Genomic DNA, 16211 nt, shown 5'->3' on the forward strand with positions numbered 1-16211 from the left:
CAAGTAGGCAACCATCTGAGGAATCATTCGTTGTTTCAACAAAGAAACCTCATTCAGAGAAGAGCTTACAAGCAAAAAGAAAAGTGACAGATTGAGCCCATAATAAAACATCAGACTGGCATTTCAGAGATGGAAAAACTCTGAGATTTAAAGGATTTAAAACCAACCCGGAGAAGAGATGGCCTTTTTTGAGTTTGACAAATAAGATATATCTAGCAACTGTTGTGTCAAATGTCAGCATTGCCTAAGTTGTTTTAACATCATTTACTTTAAACCATTTAATTCCAATAAGCCATAACAACAGTTGCATAACAACAAGACTTGCTCAACAGACAATATTTATGGACATTCAAGTTCAGATGTTGTTAATGGCATTTGCTCTGATAAAATGATTGCGTGTAAACATGAGTACAACGGTATATGCTGACAAGCTGAGCTGCTTTAATAGCAGATACACAGTTCCTGTTTTTTTTTTTTTTTTTTTTAAATATATACAGTATATACTGTATGTTGAGATATTCATGCAACAAAATGTTCTGGGGGCCATGAAAGTTTTGTGAAAGTGATCAGAAATTGCTGGTGCTGGCTGGCAAATTAAATTTGTTTTTGTGTCATTCGGCTGAATTTTTCCAACCAATAAACAGGGATATGGGTGCAGGTGATATGGAGAAAGAGTTGGAAATCGAATAATAACTGAAGCGTTTGCTATAAAGAAAACGTTGGTGTGGGCACTAATGTAGTTATCATTATAGTTATCATTCTTGATATGAATGAGACTTTAGTTCTTTGTTCTGTCTCAGAAGTCCAAAATAGAGATTTGGCAGGTTTACCTCAAACTAAGGTTATTACATTCTAATAATGATTTTCCTAGTCTCAAGGATCTGTGGATGCTGATGCTGCACAAAAACATGTTGTGGAGTGCAAATCTAAAAACTTTCTCTGATTTCTGTAATTCAAATCTAGAAAGACCCTCAGTGTGCCCTTTTTAACTACTGTAAAAAAAAAAGAGGAACATACAGCAGTAGCAATTCTAAAATCAATTATTTCTGAATGTAGAGAGGTGAACATTGAATTCCCATATTTGCTATGCGATGCAGTACACGATTCCATCGCCTCTGGAGACACTCTAAAACTCTCTGTGCAAAAACAAATGTTATATTTGGTGTCATGGTAGAGATTTTTCATCTCTTGCTGTCAAATGTGCAGACAACAACAGCGGCCACAAGCTCATCACTGAAATGCAAGCCAATGTGGTTGCCCCAGAGGCAATAATCATCACCCCAGACTTCCTGTTCTCCACTGTCTGCTATCACATGACCACTGAACCACATGACCGCACAAAGGCCATGAGTCTTTCTTGCTCAGGGCAGAAATAGCAAGATAAGAAGCAAGATGGCAAGAAATTATGAACAGCATATGAAACTCTGCTTTCATCAGAATGGTGCCAAATGTTTCCTGCATGCACCAAGACAGCGAGCTTATAACAGTTCTTCACTGATTTTTATGTAAAATACACTTACACTTACACTAACATACTTACACTTGTTCTGTGTAATGTTTATTTTTTTCTTCATGTGTTTCTTTGTTTTTCAAAGGTCTCGCTTTGTTGTTTACTCAATGATTGGATGTGTAAGTGGTGCCCACAGAATAATATAGTTTTCATAGATGGTGATCTACAAGACAAGTTTTTGGGGCAGACCTGACCTGTTAAAAAGATGGTCTTCATCCCTCTTGGGGTGGTGCTGCTCTTCTGTCTAAAAATATAGCATGAAGTCTTAGTAATAGTACTTGACTAACTGGGGCCAAGGTCAGGAAGCAGACAGACTGACTTAACTGACTGTCCACCTCACGTCACAGAAGTCAGATAAATCTCAGCATATAGAAACTCCTGAACTCGGTTAAGAATAATAAATTAACTAACATTCAACAATTAAAAAACAGATATAATACAGATACACAAATGATTCATGCGTTCATGACCTCAAGGTTAGATTATTGTAATGGTTTATAAACTCCAAAATGCAGCATCTAGAGTTCTTACTAGAACCAGGAAGTATGACCATATTTGCCCAGTTTGGTCAACACTGCACAGGCTCCCTATTAAACATCATATACATTTTAAAATCTTGCTAATTACTTATAAATCCATGAATGATTTAGCTTCTCAGTACTTGAGCGAACTCATATCACATTCTAGTCCTTCACGTCCACTGCGTTCTCAAAACTCTGGCCATTCGATAATAGAATATAAAAATCAACTGCGGGCAGCAGATCTTTTTCCAAAATCTGAAACAATCTACCTAGCATTGTTCATGAGGCAGACACACTCTGTCAGTTTAAATCTAGATTAAAGACCCATCTCTTTAACCTGGCATACACATAACACATTATCACATTTCTATAATTCAAATCTGTTAAAAGATTGTTAGGCTGCATTAATTAGGTCAACCGGAACCGGGAACACTTCCCATAACACCCAATGTACTTGTTACATAGGTCACTACAGTCACGTGGATCCAGTCCGTATCCAGTCCAGATGGTGTATCAGCACCTAGAGATGACCTCTACAGCCCTGAATATCAGCGGAGACCATGTCAATTAGATTAGATCCCCTGCGAAAACCTCTTCGGCCATCGGCACAAGAGCACGAGAACCAGATGAGTCCTCTGCTCAATCTGACTTGCGTTGCAGCCTGGAATTAAACCACACCATTCTGGTTTCGTCTGGCCAGAGGAGAACTCTGACTGAGCGTCTGACTGAGCCTGGTTTCTCCCAAGGTTTGTTTAGTCCATTTCTGTCACAGATGGAGTTTTGGTTCCGTGCTACTGTCCCTGCGAAGAGGTGCTTCCACTTCTTAATATTATTAATTAATTGTTGTCATTAGGATTTGTCCCCAAAACTTTCAAGCTGACTGTTATTAAGCCTCTCATTAAAAAGAAAAAAAAAAAAGAAAAAAGACAACTTGATCCTAGAGAATTAGTTAACTACAGAGCGATCTGGAATCTCCCTTTTCTGTCAAAAATACTGGAAAAGGCAGTATCCTCACAGCTATGTTTCTGATTAGTCAGGAACATTTCCAGTCAGTATTTAGACAACATTATTGTACTGAGACTGCTCTTATTAGAGTTACAAATGACTTGCTCTAATCATCTGATCATGGTTGCATCTCACAGACAGATGCTCAACAAAGATTACAAGAACCAAACAAGCTTAAAACCAATCTTCTTCTCTATTCTAAAATATCAATCCACAGTCTGATTTGTGATGCTGCCTGGAATTAAACCACCATCGTTCGTTAATCTTGCTGGAGGAGAACTGGCCCCCTGGCTGAGCCTGGTTTCCCCCAAGATTGTTTTTTTTTTTTTTGAGTTTGGGTTCCTTGCCACTGTTGCCTTTTAGCTTGCTTAATTGGGGACACTTAATATTTGGCAATATTATTAACTTAACTGCACAGACACAACATGAAAGCATGGAACTATCCTGCCCTGTATCAGCGGTTCAGGCTGATGCTGGTGGTGTAATGGTGTGGGGGATATTTTCTTGCCACACTTTGGGCCCCTTAGTATCAACGGAGCCTTGTTTAAACATCACAGCCTACCTGAGAATTGTTGCTGACCATGTCCATCCCTTTATGACCACAAGGGTACCCATCGTGTGATGGCTACTTCCAACAGGATAGCATGCCATGTCACAAAGGTCAAATCATCTCAAACTTGTTTCTTGAACATAACAATGAGTTCACTATACTCAAATGGCCTCCACAGTCACCAGATCTCAATCTAATGGAAAAATACACATCACAGATGTGCAGCTGACAAATCTGCAGCAATTGCATGATGCTATCATGTAAATATGGACCAAAATCTCTGAGGAATGTTTTCAGCACCATGTTGAATCTATGCCACAATGAATTAAGGCAGGTCTGAAGGCAAAAGGCGGTCCAACACAGTACTATCATGGTGTACTTAAAGTGGCCAGTGAGTGTATTTAATCATTGAAGAAATCATCAATGCATGTGTCAACAACAACAAGCCTGTGTGTGCCTGCCACGAGCCTGAGAATTTGCAATGAACAAGTATGTAGCTCTTACTAGACCAGTTACTGAATCAACTTTTCAGTTGTGTTTGACTCAAAAAGCCGGTTCTAACTGTTGAAGCTTTCTGAGGATTACAGAGGTGTCTGACAAATGAGCTGTTGAAACTATCTTTGTGTGAGCCTGAGGGACAATACCTGAAACATGCTTAGTAATAGAAATAGATTTAAGAGTTTGTAAGACTGTAAACATTAGAGTTGAATATATATCCGCATGTATGCATCAATGTCTGCATCAACAGCTAATTATGACAGATGAAAAACTTTAATACAGGAAACTAATTCAAGATGAAGACTACTTATCAGTAATATAAGCTATTCAACAAGCACAATCACAGAATACAACTTTGACAACAAACACCATTAATTTAAGTAAATGAAAAGTAATAATCAGCAATATGCATTCACACATATAGTTGTTAGAAATACTGTATGTGCTGATGTCATTACGAAGTGACATAATAACAATGGAATCATAATTTTTTTTTTTTTTTAACAACCAGTTTATTGAAACAACTGGTTGACTAAAATGAAAGGGCCTTGGCATCACAAGTGGTTGCTTGACGCGCAGGAGGCAGTGATGTTTACTCTCACATATCAAGGCTGATATCAGCACTGGACTTTTGCTTAACATCCCTCCATGATCATAACAGAAATAACCATGGTTGCTAAACAAATAAGATAGAATATTACAGTCGATATATTTAATACGGCCCCAAAATCTTACAGCAAATCACCATTTTGGATTGAGTTGGGGGTGGGATGGGAGGTCATGTATGACATTCAGCCAGAAAGTTCAGACCCTTCAACACTGTTGTCATGAAACGGAGTGTAAATGAGGGACAATCCCCATCTCAGAGGACGTTTTGCTACACTCGCCCTGGCTTTAACTGAAATAAAGTGCCTACCCTTTTTAGTACTCCTTGGGTAATTCTAACTAGGCAAGTCTTTCATCACTGTTGGCACAGGCTGTGTCTTAGAATGTGGCAGGGACAGGCACATGAGCATCTGCAGCTACGCAACTGATATTAATAGCCGGACTGGGTATAGAGAGAGAGAGAGCAGAAGAGAAACCAGTGGCAGATTAAACAGCAGAGACAAGGTGACCTTTCATTATGATGGTTATTATAGACCACCCATGTGTGTCAGATATTGCAAGCCACGAGTGTGTGTTTGCATGTGTCTGTGCATGCGTATGTGTAAGTCTATGTGCTGGCAACTCCTAATGGAATCTGCTTCTGGAGGTGGTAAACTTCATGAAAGAAGCCATGAACGTCACTTTAGCTGAGGCAGGATGTTTACTGCATGAAAAAGCTATTTGGCTCCAGTGGGTTACACAGTCTATGTTCCATAATTACATCTAATGATGGAGCCAACAGCAAAATTTCATAAATGAAAACAGCCACTGGGAACTGTAGCAACAAAAAAGACTCCATATTACATACAGACTGTCAAAGAGTCTATATATAATATAAAACAAAGGTATAAAACATGCATATCCAATGACAATCAGGTGCACAACTATAATGCAGATCATAAAAAATGCACACTGTTGGCACACACTGTAAAAAAATAAAAGAAAAAAAGTGGAGCCAACTTAAAATTTTAAGGCAACCAGCTTGAGCAGATTTTTGAATTTTATCAACTTGTCGTTTTGAGAATCAAAACAAAAAATTGAGAATCTCCCACAAAAATAAGTTTAGCAAACTCAAAAATCTGCTGAAGCTGGTTGCCTTAAAATTTTAAGTTGGTTCAACTTTTTCTTTTCTTTTTTTTTTACAGTGCACTGTTGCTTCCAAAAACTAATTTAAATTTTGATTTAAAGAGCTCACCAAAGTATAACAAATGTGATATTCGAAACTATATTTAGAACTACATTTAGATCTGCATTTCAGCAGATTCAAGACGATATATAGTAGTCAAATATTTTGTAAAGGCTTTTAATTATTTAAAACATTGCACTGAATATACATTACAAAAGTTCCTTTAGAAATCAATGGATTTTATTTTATTTTAATATTTCAGTGAAAAAGCCTAAAACTGGCTTGTAGTTGATAGAAATCCATTTTACAGTTAAGTCTGTGAGTCTGTTGGCTAGAATACATTACACAAGCTTTACCTAGTTTTTAGCCACAATATATAGTCTTGGAAAAGTGGGCGCTAGTTGCTGAAAGTCAGAGCAAGCCTGTAGATTTTTAGAAGTAGGAGTTGACAGGTTTCACAGAAAACCTCGTAGTGTATGATGGGCACAGCTTCTTTTTTGCTTAAGACTATGATTCCATCCAGATTTTTTCAGCTGATTTTAGGACACATATAGTGATGCATGACATGCCTTAATAAGCTGACTTAAGGCCCCAATATACTTCAAGCTGGTGTGACATCATTTAGAACAAAATCAGGCCATTGTATTTCACAGTTTGAGCACCATTTTTCTACTTGTCTGCCAATTTAACAGTTTGAAATAGTTAAAGAAAAATGTTAAAACATGTTTCTAGACTCCTGCACTCTATTGTGTGCCTGAACCTTGGGAAGTAAGTAACAACAGCTGGGATAATGTGCATACATGGACCACTCATTCTATATCAAATTCATGTTCAATTTTTATTTAAAATAGAACAGTTCACTCCACACCCACTGTCTTCACTCACTCCACCACAGTTAAATTGAAAATCACTGGGCAAAACAGGCTTCTTTTTATTCATAATCATAACAGCTTTGTGTGAATAAATATGTATGTGGCCACGGAAATGTATGTCACATACATATTTATGTAATGCATCTCAGCTCTTTATTATTTATTTTCTGGAATAAACCACTTGCATGACCTGGTCATCTGAGCATATACATATGCATCTCCATATTGTTCCTAATGATTCTGTAGCTGAGTCAACAAATCTGGCAAAACATATTACACCATTGTCATTAAAACATATTTTCTATGATTTGGACTGAAACTATTAAAATCAACTAACCCAACTAAAGTCATGTTTATGCATTTTAAAAATGTGACCCTGGACCACAAAACCAGTCTTAAGTAGCACAGGTATATTTGTAGCAATAGCCAACAATACACTGTATGGGTCAAAATGATTGATTTTTCTTTTATGCCAAAAATTATTAGGATATTAAGTAAAGATCATGTTCCATGAAGATATTTTGTAAATTTCCTACAGTAAATATATAAAAACTTAATTTTTGATTAGTAATATGCATTGTTAAGAACTTCATTTGGACAACTTTAAAGGCAATTTTCTCAGTTCCCCTTCAGGAACTCGAACTGCGTCGGAAAACGCTAGGGGAACGCATTCAGTGATACCACACTCTAAATCATATGTGTAATCAGTCCAATCGATGGGCGAGACGTCATGGGCAGGTGATGTAACGACCAGGAAGCTTAAAAGCACGTGAGGTACAACCGGTGGTTTCTTCCTCCGAGGAGGTTGATGTGGAGAGCATAGAAGATTCGCCCCCTTAGTCACCCCAGTATAAGGAGCTATTAGAGGTAGTTACTTGTGCGGTAGCCAAGTTGAACATCGATTGGCCTGCCGAGAAACAGGCTGAACCGCAGAAAAGCAAACTCGTTGAGCGCTTTCTGCTTACTAAGCTGCTACCTCCATGCCACAAAACCGCTGCATTCCTGCGGCTCTCCGACCAGATTTCTTGTGAAGTGGGATTAAATTCCTGAATAAAACGCGGTAGCGGTCAGTAACTCTGGTGTAATTTGAATGGGAGCGGGCGGTTTAACAATATCCTGTTCCAGACGTCCTTTCAGAACAGCATATCTGCACTTTATTCTCATTGACCACCGGTACAGCCTGCACTCAGGACTGTTATGCACACGCTGCACACATGAACCAGTGCTCTCTGCATCATGCGTTTCATTTGCGGGGTATGTGCACGCAGCATGTGCATATAACGGTCCTCAGAGCAGGTTGTAGCCTACAGGCAGGTTGTCATGAGTGACAGAGCAGAATAAGGATGGAGCAAAGCGAGGATGCGCTGTCCTTGAATTAACGTTCAACTCGGTTTTGTTTATATTTTGCTTTGAATATAATTTTAAATTACAAGTGTCGTATTTATTTATTTTCCTCTGCGACACTTTTCCTACTGTGTTAACAGCAAAATGTTAAACTTTAGTATTTTGACAAGACGAATAAAATAACTAATAGGCTATTTTTGCACAACCTACATTTTTTTTTTCTCTGTGACACTTTTTCCTATTGTGTTGTAAATGTTAAACGAATTGTATCCTGACAAGACGAATAAAAATACACCTTTTTTCCTACTGTGTTGGCACCAAAACATTAAACGAATTTTGTGTCTTAAGACACAAAATTTGTTTAACATTTTGCTGTCAATAAATTCAAGACTCTTGACAAGACGAATAAAATAAATACAATTTTGTGCAGACTACACGTTTATTTGTTAGCCTATCTCTCTTTGTGAGATTCTGGATACGAGATCTAAATTTAGCGGGAACGGGAAGAAAATTATTCTAATCGGACAACGGGTGAACAAAGAGTGAATATATCGCGGGAGCGGGTGGGTGTGGAATAAAACCTTGCGGGAGCGGAACTAAAAAAACAGTCCCGCGCAGACCTCTACCTGCCGTTTTTTCCCAATCTCCACACCGAGGTGTCGAGATCGAGGACGAGACCATTCTCGGCCCGCTTATTCATCCCCGCTTCTGATTACTATGGAAATGTGGCGGGGTTGAGTGAGTGCGGTTACAGAGCGATGCCACGGGTAGAGCAGACGCTTGCGAGCTATCTGTCCCCTGGCACGGCATCGTCTCTGAAGGCTCCGGTCTTGCCCTCCAAGCCACTGCGAGCCACCTCAGTGCTGTTGGGCAAGGAGTACACGGCAGCGGGTCAGGCTGGTGCGTGTCTGCACACCATGGCGGTGTTACAGGCGTACCAAGCTTACCTGCTAAAAGAGCTAGATGAAGGCGAGGAAGTCAAAACAGATGACATTTCAGAACTAAGGAGAAACGCTGATCTATCTCCATTGGGCGGTCCATGGCAGGTCTGGTGGCAGTGGAGAGGCATCTTTGGTTGACCCTATCCGATATGAAAGAAAAGGACAGGGTCTTCCTCATGGACGCCCCGCTTGAACCTTCTGGTCTGTTTGGCGACGCTGTAAGTTCCGTCATCGACAGATACCAGGAGGCTCGTAAACAGGCGGCGATGTTTCAGCGGTTTCTCCCTCGCCGTTCTATAGCTCTGGGGGCTGCCGGGCAGGAGCAGCCCCAGCCGTGTGCCAGGTCCTCATACAGGGAGACTCAGAAACAGAGTGATGCCTCTCGCCCTCTGAGGGCGGCCCCTACTGGGGAAGAGCAGGGTGCACCACACTACACGGTGTCCGTCTCTCCTTGGTGCCCTCAGGAGATCGTTCTGCGGTTTCCAGCGAGTGCTTCTCTCAGTATCATCCGCCCGGGAATGTAGAGAAAGAGCCTCGCCACCCCTTCGGGGGTCTCTAAAGCAGTTAGTTCGGCCATCTCCTGCCAGTCCTCCACTTCAGGGCACTGAGCTAGCAGCTCCAAGTACACCAGAGGCCAGTCTCGAGAGACTGGTTCCCTTAGTAGAATATTTAGAAGCGTGGAAACTACTGCCAAATGTATCTCGTTGGGTCCTGCAAACTGTAGAAAAAGGCTATCGCATTCAGTTCGGTGCTCTGCCGCTGCCTTTCAAGTGGGTTTTTCTCACATTAGTGGGCCCCGAGCAGGCTCTGGTATTAGAACAAGAAGCGAACACTCTCTTGAGGAAGGAGGCCATCGAGGTGGTCCCTCCTCTCGACAGAGAGTCCGGGTTCTACAGCCGATACTTCATCGTTCCAAAGAAGGATGGGGGGTTGCGTCCAATTTTAGATCTGCGGCTATTGAACTGCTCAGTCATGCAACTGAAGTTCAAAATGCTCACTGTCAAACAGGTTGTGTCTCAGATGAGGTCCGAGGACTGGTTTGTCGTGATAGATCTAAAAGACGCTTACTTCCATGTCTCCATCCTTCCCAGTCACAGGAAGTTCCTGAGGTTTGCTTTCAGGGGCGAAGCTTACCAATATCGGGTTCTTCCCTTCGGCCTAGCACTCTCACCCTGTACTTTCACAAAGTGTGTGGATGCTGCTCTGGCTCCTCTGAGACTCCAGGGCATCCGCATACTCAATTACATCAGATTACATCAATCAGAGCAGATGGCGGTTCGGCATCGAGATATCGTTCTCGCTCATATGGAAAGAGTTGGGGTTAAGACTAAACGCAGAGAAAAGTATACGCATACGTCCACAGAGCTGCCCTGTGGAGAAGGGCGGACCAACTGCTTGTGTGCTATGGTCCCCCTAAGAGAGGTCTTCCAGCTTCCAAGCAGACCCTCAGCCGGTGGATCGTTGATGCCATTTCTATTGCCTATGAGTCCTCTGATCTCCCCTCGCCTTTGGGGGTCAATGCTCACTCGACTCGAAGTATGGAGGCTTCCAAGGCCTTTCTGGCAGGTGTGCCTATACAGGACATCTGCAACGCTGCGGATGGTCTTCGCCCCTCACATTTGTCAGGTTCTATGACCTAGATTGCAAGCCACTCCAGGCTCTTCTGTTCTCTTGCCATAGCTGTGCTCTTCCACACTAGGCAGGGATTTGCAAGTCTGGCAGCGTAGGCATCTCGTCCCAGATTACGTATGTAACGTCTCGGTTACATTCGTAACCCTCATTCCCTGATGGAGGGAACGGAGACGTTATGTCGTGACGACATAGGGGATTTACTTGGAAGCCCCAATCATCTCTGACTTTAACAGAAAACGCCAATGAATATTGGCGAGTGGATTTTGCATACTTGAGCCACTCCCCGTGCACACGGTTATAAATAGGCGGCAGGTGCATCCACTCATTAGGTTTTACGCTGAGGAGCCGAGAACAAGTCCCTGGCCACCAGCGATGGTTTTAGATTGTGGCATGGGGACATAACGTCTCCGTTCCCTCCATCAGGGAATGAGGATTACGAACGTAACCGAGACGTTCCCTATCTGTCGGTCACTACGAGTTATGTCGTGACGACATAGGGGTCCTATGGAAAGCACCACAACCTGAACCCCGTCACAACCTTATGGCATGCAGATGCTGACAAGCGAGCGCATGACAGACAAATGCCATGCGAAAGGTCGCAACCTTCCCATCGTCCCAGAGCAAATTCGCTAACCTTGGTGCCCGCAGGGACAACTGAGTACATCGCTGCTGGAGATAGCCAAGCCACTGTTCCTTTCCCCACAGAAGTCAGAAGGTATTTCGACCTTCAATGAAAGATAGCTTCAAGTCTTTCCTATTTGTTGTTACAGCTTGGCAGTAATGACGGGGAAGCGAGCCTTCCAGAGAAGGGCGCTACGGAGGCCACATCATGCCCGAAGGGAGGTAACATGTGGAGACACTGATATGGACTGATATGGATCCTACCTAGGGGTAGGGAGGAGAGCTGCCAGTAGGTCCTGACAGAGGGCTTTGTCAAAGGGAAGACACGGGTTTACCGTGAGGGAAACCTTACCGTGGAAGAATACACATATGGGATTGACCGAAGGGAATCAAGCCATACAGACACCTAGCCCAGTACAGGGGCTGACCAGAGACCCAGTACTGGGCCTGGCGTCAGACTGCTTCGCCCAGTCTGACTGCCGGGTGTGCTGGAGGAACTCCACCAGGGTTCGCCATCTGGGGAACTGAACTGGAGGAGGAAAAGGCGCTCGTATCCCCGGGTGAGGGGGAATGGCACAGCAAGCTTGACACCGGCCAGTTCTTCCCGCAAATTACCTGTTACCCAACACACGGGAAGAAACTGGCTCAACACGGAGACTGTAGAATCTCGCGAAGGTGTTCGGTGTCGCCCAGCCCGCAGCTCTACAGATGTCTGCCAGAGAGGTGCCGTGCGCCAACGCATAGGAGGAGGCAACACTTCGTGTGGAGTGAGCCCTCACCCCCAGGGGGCACGGCTAGCCTTGAGATTGGTACGTCAAGGCGATGGCATCCACCATCCAGTGGGCCAACCTCTGCTTGGAGACAGCCTTCCCTTTCTGCTGACCTCCGTGGCAAACAAAGAGCTGCTCAGAGCTTCTAAAGCTCCGGGTGCGGTACACGTATATGCACAACGCTCTTATGGGACACAGCAACGCCAAGGCTGGATCTATCTCCTCCGAGGGCAGTGCTTGCAGGTTCACCACCTGATCGCGGAAGGGGCGTGGTGGGAACCTTAGGCACGTATCCAGGCCAGGGTCTCAGGACAACGTGAGAGTAGGCCGGCCTGAACACAAGGCATTCTTCGCTCACCGAAAATGCTTGGAGGTCCCCGACCCTCTTGATGGAAGTGAGCGAGGTCAGGAGCGCTGTCTTAGCTGACAGGAATTTCAGCTCGACTGAGTCCAGCGGCTCAAAGGGACCCCAGCCAGGACGACAGAAAGATCCCAGGGGGGCATCAGGGATGACCTAGGACGATTTAACCTTCTGGCACCCCTCAGGAACCTCACGATGAGATCATGCTATCCCAGGGACCGGCCGTCCACTGCATCGTGATGGGCTGCGATAGCAGCCACTTACACTTTCAAGGTGGAGGGTGACAGCCTATGCTCTAACCTTTCTTGCAGGAAAGAAATAACTACTCCAATCGTGCATCTTCGGGGGTCTTCTGGCGACACTCCAGCTGCGGATGCCAAATGCCCCAGGAGCCTCTGAAAGTGTTTCAGTGGTACCACCGTCCTGCCTCTAACTGGAGTCTAACTCCATACTGAGAAAAGAGTTTCTGTGCACAGGGAGAGCTTGCTCTTTTCCTAGTTGACACGAAGCCCCAACTGGCTGAGGTGCCAGAGCACCAGGTCCCTGTGATCACACAACTGTTCTCGTGCGCGAGACAGTTGAGGATCCTGATGCCTACTTCCCGTAACAGGGGAAGGACGCCCTCCGTGACTTACGTAAAGGCACGAGGGACAGGGAAAGCCCGAAAGGGCCCAACACTCGAATGCAACCCATAGGAACGGCCTGTGTCAAGGGTGAATTGAGACATGAAAGTAAGCATCCTTCAGGTCAACCGCTGTAAACCAATCCTGGGGTTGGATGCATCTGATGATGCGCTTCTGCGTCAACATCTTGAATGGGAGCTTGAGAAGGGCCCGATTCGAGATTCGCAGATCCAGGATTGGCTAAAGGCCACTGCCTTTCTTAGGTACGATGATGTAAGGGCTGTAAAACCCCTGCCTCATCTCGGCTGGAGGGACCGGCTCGATTGCACCCTTTGCCAGGAGGACAGCAATCTCCTCTCACAAGACAAGTGCATCTCGGACTGCCACCAAAGTCTCGAGAGCGCCTCTGAGCTTGGGAGGTCGCTTGGCGAACTGAATCGCATAGCTGAGTCAGATTGTGTGAATGAGCCAGCAGGACGGGTTGGGCAGCGCAAGCCACGCCCCCAAACTCCGTGCAAGTGGCACCAAAGGGATAATCGACATACCCAGTACACAGGAGGGCGCCCACGGTGACGAGCAGACTGTGACGAGCAGACTGGGACTTGCCCTGCGGCGGAGCGGTGGCAGATGGTGCATAACGCCGGGGCAAGATGTGTTGGATGGCTTCTGTACTGCCGAGAACTGCTGGGCACAGTCCTCGACAGTGTCGCCGAACAGTCCAGCCTGGGAGACGAGAGCGTCGAGAAAGCGCACTTTGTCGACATCACTCCTCTCAGCAGGCTGAGCCAAAGATGGTGCTCTTGGACCACAAATGTGGACATTGGCTTCTCGAGGGACCATGCTGTGCCTTCCATCACCCATAGGGTGAGGTCAGTCGCTGAGCGCAGTTCCTGCATCAACCTCGGGTTGGTACTACCCTCGTGCATTTTAATGCCTTGTCTGGTGTACTCGCAGGATAGCCGTGGCATGCAGGGCAGAGGCGGCTTGGCCCGCAGCACTTTAAGCTTTGGCCGCAAACGGCCATCAACCTACAGGCTTTTGACGGGAGACGAAGCCGATTCCTCCAACCACGCTCTCCGCCTGGGAAATGTCAATGTACCGCCTAGCCGCCCCGCCATCGAGGGTAGCGAGGATGGGGGAGGCAGACGAGCCGCTTCTGGCCGTAAAAAGGGGCCATCCACGACTTCGTCAACTCCTCATGCACTTCCGGGAAGAAATTAACCAGGGCAGGGCATGGTCACGAGCCACGGCCCGTGCCGAGGAAACCAATCATCTTGCGGCGGCCCGGGAAAGCACGGCTGTCAACTCTAGGTCTGATTCGGCGGCGGCCGCGACAGCCGAGGGAGGCAGCCCCGCCAAATCTTCATCCTCAGAGGACGATTGCCCATCCCCCGATGCTGCGATCGACATCTGATCCTCTATCGGCGCACCGAATGAAACGCTGGGCACGCTGTGCATAGCAGAATCACCGGGGAGCCGCACAGAACAGCCGCTGGTTGCACATCACGTGCTTTTAAGCTTCCTGGTCATTACGTCACCCGCCCATGATGTCTCGTCCATCGATTGGACTGATTACACATATGATTCAGAGCATGGTATGAAGATTTTCCAACGCAGCGTCTCGTTCCCGTGGGGAACCATGGTTACTTACGCAACCTGGGACGTTTTTTCACACCCTCAGTTTCCAGATTTTCAAATAGTTGTATCTCAGCCAAATATTGTCCTAACAAACCATACATCAATGGAAAGCTTATTTATTCAGCTTTCAGATGATGTATAAATCTCAATTAAAAAAAAGAAAAGAAAAAAGACCCTTATGACTGGTTTTGTGGTCCAGGCTCACAAATGAAAAGGATACAGTGGTCTCAAAATGTATTCAGACACCTAAGCTACATATTAAGAATATAATAATGTTTTCAATAAACTAAATATCAAGTGGTGTTTATTTTAAAGAAAGCTAGCACAGGTACACTTTTCAAGCTAACAATCTCACAAAAATACAAGAAATACTGTTCACAATTCGGACAACTTGACGGAAACTGACATCTATTAAAAACCACAATGAGACCAGCTGCTTAAAAGCAAATGCATAATTAACTACAAAAGTGAAGTTATTTCTGCTAAAGCAAAATTTGCGTGCAGATGTCATGTTTGATATTATTTTTCTTATCTGTGTATGAAATTCATAAATGTTTAAGCATGACTTAAGCGTACAAATACTTTTTGGGACCTCAGTATCTTATAAAGGCATTAACATCCCGATAGGCTTTTTATGATGTCATTTACACAGTGTGCATGTGTGCGTTCATGTGTGCATGCACGATTATGCACATCTTATAGGACCCACCTCTTTCAGGCAGCCCATGAAATTATTGCTGACGGGAGATCCAGGCAGGTCGGCAGTGCTGGGACTTCCCCCCACATAGAAGAAATCATCTGAGCCCAGCATAGTGTAATCCTCCTGAGTGTATCCTGTGGTGGTCAATATACCATCCACCGATATAGTCACCTGTTAAATGATGACAATATAGAAATTCAACAAATTAGTAACTCATTTGAAGACGTGCTTCTAACCTGAGCGATAACCTTATTTTATTGCTTGTTATGGTCTATCTTGTTCAGATTTGCCCCTATTTCGGGTCACTTATTGCTAACACTCTGGACCATTGGTCTGGATAAGATTTATTGGTGATAGTTTAGTATACTGTAGGTTCACGGGACAGGTAAAGAAAATATTGCTGATGAATATTTTCTTCATCTTTGATGGATTAAGAAAATGAATTCTTATCTGGTTTGGAATATTATTAATTGGGGTTAGTAAATGTTAAAACCAAGGACAAATTATTTGTACTTGTTTTAGTTTTGGGGGAAACGCTACTTAGTCACACGCTCACTCATACACATAAACAGAAGTTCAGACACATACTTGAACATGCATGCATTAAAGGAAGGCATTAACCACTGTCAAAAAGTCAAATTATCCTTTTTTCAAAAGGTCATACTGATAAACATGAGAAGGATTGATGATTCATTGGTTCAATGAAAAGGGGAGGAGCAAAGCACAACAGCCAATCAGCAAGCACCCATGCAGAATTAAAAAAAGAAGCAGGAAGACCATGCAACAGGACACACGGCACAGAAAACAACATGCGGTAGACACACACAAGGGATTTGGGTGGAAGCGGAGTGATA

General features: G+C 44.2%; 1 protein-coding gene across 15 annotated transcripts in view; it reads right to left on the reverse strand.

The window, feature by feature from the left end:
* nrxn3b (neurexin 3b) overlaps positions 1–16211 on the reverse strand; it is a 357597-nt gene that overhangs the window by 249929 nt on the left and 91457 nt on the right. For all 15 annotated transcript variants that reach the window (XR_009267577.1, XR_009267579.1, XR_009267578.1 and 12 more), the window contains one exon: positions 15367–15528. Coding sequence is in view for 11 of the 15 variants with exons in the window: in XM_058755796.1 (XP_058611779.1) it covers positions 15367–15528 (162 nt within the window). In the remaining 4 variants the exon portion in view is untranslated. The remainder of the gene's footprint in view (positions 1–15366; positions 15529–16211) is intronic.

The sequence above is a fragment of the Onychostoma macrolepis genome, chromosome 20, assembly GCF_012432095.1.
Source record: "Onychostoma macrolepis isolate SWU-2019 chromosome 20, ASM1243209v1, whole genome shotgun sequence".
NCBI lineage: Eukaryota > Metazoa > Chordata > Actinopteri > Cypriniformes > Cyprinidae > Onychostoma > Onychostoma macrolepis.